A 10,643-nucleotide genomic window follows, 5' to 3' on the forward strand; every position below is an offset into this window, starting at 1 on the left:
ATTATCTTTTTATCAGCCTCCTCGATATTCATATTATTTTCTACCACTCAATGATCTGCTAAACTCCACTTATGTGTGTGTGTGTGTGTGTGTGTGTGTGTGTGTGTGTGTGTGTGTGTGTGTGTGTGTGCAAGAGAGAGAGAGAGAGAGAGCCCGCGCGCCCGCGCCGTACACTAGGTTCCGCTCGCTACACTGAGCTCCCATGCCCAGTGTGACTTGCTCCCTGCCGCCGAGAGGACTTGCGCCGCCCTTCTCCGTCGCTCCGTAGTATGCAAGGCTTCCTGTCGGCGTCTTGAAGCTCACGCCCTCGTCCTCGCTGTGTCTTGAAGGAGAGGTGTGGACACGTGTATTGAGGTGTTCCGGAGTTTTCTTGAGCTTTCGCATTAATCATTTTAAATGGTCTAAAACTTGATATGAAAGCTTTGATATTACTTGCAATACAGTGACGTGTATCAAGAAAAGAAATAAGGATATTTCTGTACACATTGAAAGGGAATGCTTGGAAGCTTACCTTGTCAGAAAGTTGTCTCACGAACTTAGTTGGAAAAAAAAGTTTCTTAACTCTGCTTCCCAAAGCATCTCAGTGAAGACACGCCAAAAAAAAAAAAAAAGACAAAAAAAAAATGCGAAAGTCTTGTTCGGTTTTGTGCATTCAACAGTTGTAACGAGCTCCATTCATCGTCCACTGTGCTGCAGGAAGCGTGTTGTCGTGAGAGTCAGTGTTGGGTGTCTTAAGTGCAGCGGTCACCTGTCTGGGGGGCGCCGGAGCAGCCATGGCCCTGCGCTGGCCGGCCCTCGCCCTCCTCCTTCTGGGGGCGTTGCTGGGGGTGTCTTTGGCCACGGAGATCAACAGCCAAAGACAGCCCCAACGCGCCCTCTCCTCCTCGGATATACAGCAGAGTAAGTACAGTAGTGTGTGTGTGTGTGTGTGTGTGTGTGTGTGTGTGTGTGTATGTGTGTGTGTGTGTGTGTATCTGTATGTACGTGTTGTCCGAGCGAGATTTAGGCGGCGGACAACATTACACGGCGCTACGGTCGTAACGCTGGTGTCATGTGTCATGTCAATCATTTTAGTTGATGTAACACCACGCAGCAACAACCTGTTATTGCCTGTTATCGTGTTTTATGTTTGCTTTATGACGAGTACTAGACTGAGGCGTGAGCGTATACATATTCATACCTATGCACTGCCTGCCCTGATAACGTTATAATTGACTTATTGGTGACAGCAATAGAAACTTCCCTCCCAATGTGTCGCTCAAGCCGCAAGTGCTGATATTCACGGCAACTCTGAAATTGGGTTTGTGGTAGGTGGGAAGACCTTGTCCAAGGTGTCTTTGTTCTTGTGCGACAAGCTTCATTTTTCTTCGAATGGAAAATTTACGCTCTTTTAGCATTGTACATGATGATCATTTCCAGGATAGGGTAACATATATTATTATGACGTTTTTATAATGAAAGGTTAGTTTTGTCTGAATTTCCTAACTTAAACCTAAACAACGTTCTATTGTAAAATTATATTATATTTCAACAACACCATAAGAGAAATGAGTGTCTAAAAATTGGAAACTCATTGTCACAAAAAACAAATAGATAGTCAGTGCCGCAGTTGATTTTATGTAAAGGAAAGTTTACAGATTATCCAATGTTCCACTCCTCAACACGCTGCGATGGAGACGTTCAGGGCTGTCCTCGGCCCAAATTAAGAAGATTTTAAGATTTTTACACCAAAATGTGACACTTTACTGTTGTAGAAGAGGATGAATTTTGTGTTATACGATTAGCAGTTAATGTGTTATGTGTGTGTGTGTGTGTGTGTGTGTGTGTGTGTGTGTGTGTGTGTGTGTGTGTGTGTGTGTGTGTGTGTATGCAGTGCAATATATAAAAAAAAATGAGTGTCGAGTGTGTTTAAAATTGCAAATACACACACACACACACACACACACACACACACACACACACACACACACACACACACACACACACACACACACACACACACAAAGCAAGAGAGAGAGAGAGAGGTGAGGAAAAACTAACAGCCAGACAGACAGACAGACAGAAAAACATAGAGACCGCCAAAGAAAGACACATACTGCTCCACTACTATTAGTAGAGTGTGTGTGTGTGTGTGTGTGTGTGTGTGTGTGTGTGTGTGTGTGTGCGTGCATGTGTGGGAGTGGGGGTGTGGGTGTTGGTGTAAGTATATATATATATATATATATATATATATATATATATATATATATATATATATATATATATATATATATATATATATATATATATATGTATATATGAAATATATTCCTTCTCTAAACCAGTTCCATATCTACAATGGAACGAGAGAGAGAGAGAGAGAGAGAGAGAGAGAGAGAGAGAGAGAGAGAGAGAGAGAGAGAGAGAGAGAGAGAAAGAGAGGGAGGGAGGGAGAGAGAGAGACTATAGAATGGCAGTCAGACACACCACCTCCTCCCCCTGACGTGTAAATTGGGCGGTGAATACTTTCCCTTTGGCCTGTAATAGAATTGGGGGAAAGGATTGGACCGTAATAGGAAAGGATACAATAGGATCTACAATATTTGATAGCCCAGAAATTCGTTTTTTCCTCTGCGACCTTTATTCTGATCCGACTTTTCCGGCAGTCATTAGTCTCAGAGTGACGCTTTCTACCCCTGACTGTAGATGACTTGAAGGCACAAAGATGAACGAACGAGATCCACTTTTATGTCCTTTATAGTTTTATGTATCTTTCAACATGTCTGCATTATCGTCTTTGATTTTCTTTCATATTCTTTGCATTATTCCTTTCATTTTTTTTATATCTTCGTCCAACAATGGATGTGGGTTATGTTTTCTAATTGTTGATTATTGAAAAATACACAAACTGATGATTTATTTATTTTTTTTCTGTAGCAGCAAACAGTTGCGTGAACTCTGCTAATTATGGTGCATTTTTATTATTATAGCTCGGCTGATCGCATGCGCTTCTCTGTCCTTTCTTTCATGTGTGTTGTGGTAGACTCTCCAATCCGTGTGCTAGAGAGAAAAGGATCTGCTCGTGCCGTGTTAAGATCAAATTCTGCCGTGAGTGATCTGGCCGTTATGTGTAGACGGTATTTTTAGCCTCTTCTTTCATTCAGACAGAGCAAAACATGATAGTCGTGTCTTTTGTCGGATGTGCGTTCATCAGCGACTGAGTGACAACTTATTTAAGTGTTGAAGGTGAACGACCAGGTGTTGTTCGTGCATGTCGAAAACTGGCAAAGGCTGTGGTGGACAAGGAGCAGACTTACTTACATTCATTGTTAAATGTTCTTGGTATAATATCTGATATAATCTAAGAAAGTAACGTTTGGTTGTTGGAAAAATACTGTAACAGGAGTGATGGGTACCGCGAGGACCGTCTAATACTGATGGTTAGGGCTTTTATTTTATATTAACTTTTTATAATGATTCTATCGATAATATTGTTGCATAGTATATATTCGAATATCTGTTGTAGAGTTGAGAGTTTTCTGCTAGCCATCGGGACGGGTAGTAGAAAACAATGTGTTCACCGTCTGATCCGAGATATTAAAGATTTTCATTCCTATCTTATTGTCAGCGGAATACAATTAATTTTGACCTTCCACCTGAGCGACCTTGTTTAGTATCAAGTCTTAAAGAATTCCTCGGGGAAAGAACCGCTGGAGATTTCCTCGTGCGACCCGTGAATGTCTTCCCGGCACGCTACAATATTTTCCGCGCTTGCTTGAACCTTTCGCAAGCACATGTTGGCCCATTCCACTGCACAATGGAACCTCTCCTTGCAAATTTGAACCGTACGCACAACCTGTCCTCAACTTGCTAAATATTGCGCTCCATACAGGCACCCACACACACACACACACACACACACACACACACACACACACACACACACACACACACACACACACACACACACACACACACACACACACACACACACACACAGAAGTCTGCACACCGCTTAGTGTAGTGGTTAGCAAGCTCGACTCACAATCGAGAGGCCCGGGTTCGAGTCCCGGCGAGGCGAGGCAAATGGGCAAGCCTCTTAATGTGTGGCCCCTGTTCACCTAGCAGTAAATAAGTACGGGATGTAACTCGAGGGGTTGTGGCCTCGCTTTCCCGGTGTGTGGAGTGTGTTGTGGTCTCAACCCTACCCGAAGATCGGTCTATGAGCTCTGAGCTCGCTCCGTAATGGGGAAGACTGGCTGGGTGACCAGCTGGCGACCGAGGTGAATTACAAGCTCCATCACATTTTTTCCGTCATTTATAACAAAAGAAAATTACTGAATTTAACTGTGAAAATCTAGGACATGCAAAGGGATTTAAATTTGGGATCATTATTATATGTTTGTTTCTCCTCCTCCTCCTCCTCCACTAGCTTGTTTACCATTCGGAGGCTTATGCAGTCACGGGGTCGGATTGACGGGGCTGATCCGCGCCTTTCACCCGTCTGAGGTAAACACGACCGTGGCACGGGGTAGAGCTGGGAGTGGTCATGATTCTTAATATATTTACTTTGATCTCAACATGCTTCAGCTTTTTTCTTGCCGCTGCCTGTAGTGACTAAAATATATACCATATATCATTGATGTTCCTTATCATAGTAGACAGATGTTCACTATGGAGACCAGGCGAAATATACGTGTAGGGATGCATTTTCTCAGTGTGTGTTATTGCGTCACCATAATTTTTTTTTTCCGTGTTCGACTTTTTCTTCCGTGTCTGTTTGGGGTTTTGTGTGTGTGTGTGTGTGTGTGTGTGTGTGTGTGTGTTTCACTGTTTGATCTGCTGCAGTCTCTGACGAGACTGCCAGACGTTACCCTACGGAACGAGCTCAGAGCTCATTATTTCCGTTCTTCGGATAGGCCTGAGACCAGGGACACACCACACACCTGGACAACAAGGTCACAACTCCTCGATTTACATCCGGTACCTACTCACTGCTAGGTGAACAGGGGCTACACGTGAAAGGAGACACACCCAAATATCTCCACCCGGCCGGGGAATCGAACCCCGGTCCTCTGGCTTGTGAAACCAGCGCTCTAACCACTGAGCTACCGCGTGTGTGTGTGTGATTGTTTGTTTGTGTGTGTGTGTGTGTGATTGTTTGTGTGTGTGTGTGTGTGTGTGTGTGTGTGTGTGTGTGTGTGTGTGTGTGATATTTATATATCAGTGCCAATATTCTTCTTTGTTTGAGTTGGATTAATTTTGGACAGATTATTATTTCCTATTTTTGTGGTGTTCTAATTTTGTCAGTTATTTTACCAACCTATTTTGCTAAATCTCTTGTTATTCTAATTTTTCCATCATCATTCTTGTGGTGGTGGTAATGGTGACAGTGATAGTGATATTAGGAAATGATATAGTGGTAGAAAAAAATAAATGGTGATATGACAAATATTGTTTGTAGCATTTTTCGTTTTTCTCAATAATATTCATTATCAATAGAAATTTAATATCTAAGTTATTATCAAATCTATCGCCTACGTAATGTTTTTCATAACTAATTATGGACATGATGTCGTTACAAAGTAATTATCGAACGCACGATTATTGCTTAGGAAAAATTATCGAAGAAATGGGATAACTAAAACTTAACGATAGTTTGTAAGGTAACGCAACAAATAGGTTTGAATAAAAATCAACATTGTGGTGCAATAGGTCGCCCAGAAGTCACAGGCAGAGTTTACCAACTCAAAAGTTTTAGAAAAAATAGTTTCCAAGATCTTTGAGGGAACTTGTGGCAGGTAACTGGCTAAGACCTTCCTTCCCCACACATATTTCGTCCCTTCTTTCCTTCCTGCCTCCCTCACCTTCACGTTCTTGCTTTTACCTTTCTGTCAAAATTCCACCATGTGTCTTTTTATCAATCTCTGTGAGTTTAGACAGCATATGTGAAGTTGTTTTTGTTTTCAATCCTTCACAACAGTATTTTCCCTTCTTTTTCGTTTGCCACCTTCACCTTTACGTGCTTGCGTTTACTAACCTGTCAAAACTTTCCCTAGGTTGTTATATGCGTCTGTCACTCACATGTTCTACAGTGTCAGAGTAGATGGAGCCTGTAACGTTGTGGAAGCCTCACCTTTACTATTCAATGTCTTGAATGTCTCTTGTTGAAAACTAAATTAAATGTGTTGTTTGAATGACAAACTGGGTACTTAGACAGATAGATGAATTTATATACATATGGATTTATAAATGTAACAGTCTCGACCATATTTTTGTAAGTTACCCTTTTTTCTTTCCTTTGTTTTTTTTTTAGTGTGGTTCAGAAGTCTTAGTGACTTTTTTCGTGACTGTATGAGCATAATAATAGTAGACTTTCGAGACATATTTATTAAAGCTGTAACACATATATACATCCGGTGCAAGCTAAGTGTTTACGGTCAGTGTTCTAAGTTGCGTAACCATAAATACCTCATAGAAGTTTTCTTAAATTAAAAACTTATTAATCGCATTATAGAACGTTTCTCCTAACTCATGTATTTTTCACTGTAGGGCACATAATACTTTCCGCGAAGTATTATCTCAGCGTGTCACGTGTAATTATTATGGACTGTATAAGAGTGAAATATGTGAAAGAAAATGTGCACCTCGAAATTTGTTTGTGGTTGACCTATAACTCAAGAACGCTATGAAACAATTGAATTTTTGACATGAAGCCTCAATTTTTCTATATACCTTTTTTATGTATTTCATTTCTTTTTTTTATTTCTTATTTGACCATTATAGTGAGATATTGTGTTTATGTTAGAGGACGACTCGTGTCTATACTTTTGTTGCTATAAAATACATAATTATTATTATTATTATTATTATTATTATCATTTTATTATTATTATTATTATTATTATTATTATTATCGCTACTGCTGTTGTTCTTGCTGCTGCGGCTTCTGTTGCCGGTGCTGCTGCTGGTGCAGGTTATGTAACTGCTACTGTTATTACTACTACTTCTAGTAGTAGTAGTAGTAGTAGTAGTAGTACTACTACTACTACTACTACTACTACTACTACTACTACTACTACTACTACTACTACTACTACTACTACTGCTGCTGCTGCTGCTGCTGCTGCTGGTATTACTATTAATATTAATACTACTGGTATTTATATTTGATAGTACAATGAAGACGAAGACGATGATGACTGGGATTACTAGTAATGTGTGCTTCTTTTACTATTGATACTACCAGTGATACTAAAGCTATAATTTCTATAGAAACCTCTATTACTTCAAAACTTTTTTTTTTGCTACTACTACTACTACTACTACTACTACTACTACTACTACTGATGCTGCTGCTGCTGCTGCGGCTGCTATTTCTGCTCCTGCTGCTATTATTACTGTTGATTATGGTACTATACCTACTACTATTACAATATTTACAAATGTTGGTTTTGAAGCTATTCATCATCATTATTATCACCATCATCATCTAATATTATCACTACTACTAGTGCAGTTTTCATTACTGTTGGTTTTAAACTAATTATCATTAGCATTATCATCATCGTCATCATAATCTTCATCTTCATCAAAATACGAAAAGAATAAAACGAAAAATAGTCAAAATAATGATGGAAACTGTACCACCTCCTCTACCACCAATAATAACGACACCAGCAACAACAAGGACAAATATAGTACGGACTAAAAACAAAACAACAACAAGAACAATAACAACAACAGCCAGCATAATAACACACTCCAAACTGTTGTTCCCTGATATGATAAGACAACAGGATATCCCTCACTAACTTTGCTGTCCTCTGATGATGCTAAAAATAAATGAAAAAAAGTAACTTGTCGCCAAAACATGTATGAAAACAACCTCTCTCTCTCTCTCTCTCTCTCTCTCTCTCTCTCTCTCTCTCTCTCTCTCTCTCTCTCTCTCTCTCTCTCTCTCTCTCTCTCTCTCTCTCTCTCTCTCTCCAATAAAATAGCTAAATAAATATAAGTACACAGTCATACCAATGGACGAGTATATGAGAGAAAATAATGCAATAAATTGAAACATTTCTTTTTTTTATTATGTCGAATGAATAAACAAATACGCAAGTCACTCACTCAATTCTCAATATAGAATACATTGCATACTTTTTCTGCCGCTTAGATTGTTCGGTGTATAAGATCACTGTTCTAGGATGCTTGTTCATTTGTTCATTTTATCTGTTTATTCAATTTATTTTTTCATTCATTCTTTTTCACTGGCAGTTGATTTATCCAAGTATTTTTTTTTTTGTGTGTGTGTGTGTGTTTGTTTTCCTTTGATCAATTAGCATTTTGCATGTACATTTTTTTCAATCTTAACACTCACTCTCTCTCTCTCTCTCTCTCTCTCTCTCTCTCTCTCTCTCTCTCTCTCTCTCTCTCTCTCTCTCTCTCTCTCTCTCTCTCTCTCTCTCTCTCTCTCTCTCTCTCTCTCTCTCTCTCTCTCTCTCTCTCTCTCTCTCTCTCTCTCTCTCTCTCTCTCTCTCTCTCTCTCTCTCTCTCTCTCTCTTTCTCTCTCTTACGTATGGTGTTATTTTATTTTATTTTTTTTTCTTTATCCATTTTTTTTTTTTTTTTTTGAAGGGCATACTTTCACGGTAACTCGTCTTAATGTTTCCTTGATGAACTTTTGTCTTTTTTTAATGTATGTTATTTTCTTACATCAATTATGTCAGAAGTTATCTTTAATTTGTGTATTTTCTCGTTTTTTTTTTTTTTGTCGTTTTGTCTTACCTTTTCCCTTATCTGTTTGTTATCAGATGTATGTCTTTTACTTTGTTCGTCCCTTCATAATTATCATCCTTCCTCCTTTGTACCGCGTCTCTTATCAATCCATTGCCGGAAATAATTGTTTATGTACATACTTATTTTTTTTTATCTCCTTGCCTTCCACCTTCCCTTCTATTTCATACCTTTTCACTACTATTTCTTTCTGAACTTACTTCCCTTTGGTGGTGAAAAAAAAAATTATAAAGTTAGCGTAACACAGTGAAAATGTAATAATGAATCTCTGATTACTAAAATGGAAAATATGTGAGGGATTTTTATTGAGCTAAAGAATAATATCATGAAAGTTTATTAAGAATGGGAATGCGGATACAGAGGGTGAAGGGTAGGCGCCAGTTGCGATAGGGATGTTAATATAGAGAGTATCCTAGTGAAGAAAATAGAAAGGTGAGATAAAATCATTACAGTAATATAAAAAAAGGGATCAGAGGGAGGGATGAGTGTACAGTAGTGGAAGACGTCTACATTGTGACTGTAAGGTGACTGTAAGGTGTGGGTAAGATGTCAAGTGGATAAAACAAAGAGGTGTCAAGGTGAATGTGTAACGAATACAGGAGGCTCTTAAGTGTGGTGGGTGTAAAATGGAGAGAAAGGCTCGTAACATGGTGTAAACGTGTGTTCTATAATTTATATCATATACTTCACGCCCGCAGTAAAAAGAAACGTGGATGTCAGCGTACCCACGACGTCGTGGACAGTCAGTGGTTGTCGATAAGACACGAGCGGTGGAGGTGAGAAGTGGGAGGGACGGACGTAATATAGGGAGACATGACTTTAGGAAATGTAGGGGGGACATAAATGATTTATTTCTTGTTGCTCATGTTGCTTACACTCTATAATTAGTGTTATAGGTACGTGTCTCTCTCTCTCTCTCTCTCTCTCTCTGTGTGTGTGTGTGTGTGTGTGTGTGTGTGTGTGTTTCACCGTTTCACTGTTTGATCTGCTGCAGTCTCTGACGAGACAGCCAGACGTTACCCTGCGGAACGAGCTCAGAGCTCATTATTTCCGATCTTCGGATAGGCCTGAGACCAGGCACACATCGGGACAACAAGGTCACAACTCCTCGATTTACATCCCGTACCTACTCACTGCTAGGTGAACAGGGGCTACAAGTGAAAGGAGATACACCCGGCCGGGGAATCGAACCCCGGTCCTCTAGCTTGTGAAGCCAGCGCTCTAACCACTGACCTACCGGGCGTATGTGTGTGAGTGTGTGTGTGTGTGCACACGTGTGTAAGTTAAGTCAGTATATAAGTAAGTAAATATATTCCCTTATATTATACAAAAAATACATAATGAAAACAGCAAAACAATAATATAAGGGCAAAAACCATCGAGCCAAAGCTCACCGACAGATTTCTATAGATAATCATTCTAATAGTCGGAGCCAAAGCTGTGTTTGTTAAGTACTACATGTTGTAGGGATATTAACTATAACAATAATAATAACAATAATTATATATAACAATGATAATAATAATGATAATAATAATAATAATAATAATAATAATAATAATAATAATAATAATAATAATAATATCAATCATATGACGGCAATAATAACAATAATGATGATAATAATAAAAAAATAATAATGATAATAATAATAACAATAATAGTAATAATAACAATAATATTCAAATTCAACGGTCGCCTGCTGGTCACCCAGCCAGTCTTCCCCATTACGGAACGACCTCAGAGCTCATAATGACCGATCTTCGATTAGGACTGAGCGCACAACACACATCTCAGCAATGATAATGATGGTAATAACAAGAACAACAACAACACCAACAACAACAACAACAATAATAATGATAATAATAATA

The 10,643-nt window shown here is 39.1% G+C and overlaps 1 protein-coding gene across 3 annotated transcripts in view; it reads left to right on the forward strand.

The window, feature by feature from the left end:
• Positions 1 to 214: 214 nt before the first annotated feature.
• LOC123517629 (nephrin-like) overlaps positions 215 to 10,643 on the forward strand; it is a 779,174-nt gene continuing 768,745 nt past the window's right edge. For all 3 annotated transcript variants that reach the window (XM_045277924.1, XM_045277926.1, XM_045277928.1), the window contains exon 1: positions 215 to 900. In XM_045277924.1, the coding sequence (XP_045133859.1) occupies positions 774 to 900 (127 nt within the window). In that variant the 5' untranslated portion in view covers positions 215 to 773. The remainder of the gene's footprint in view (positions 901 to 10,643) is intronic.

The sequence above is a fragment of the Portunus trituberculatus genome, chromosome 42, assembly GCF_017591435.1.
Source record: "Portunus trituberculatus isolate SZX2019 chromosome 42, ASM1759143v1, whole genome shotgun sequence".
NCBI lineage: Eukaryota > Metazoa > Arthropoda > Malacostraca > Decapoda > Portunidae > Portunus > Portunus trituberculatus.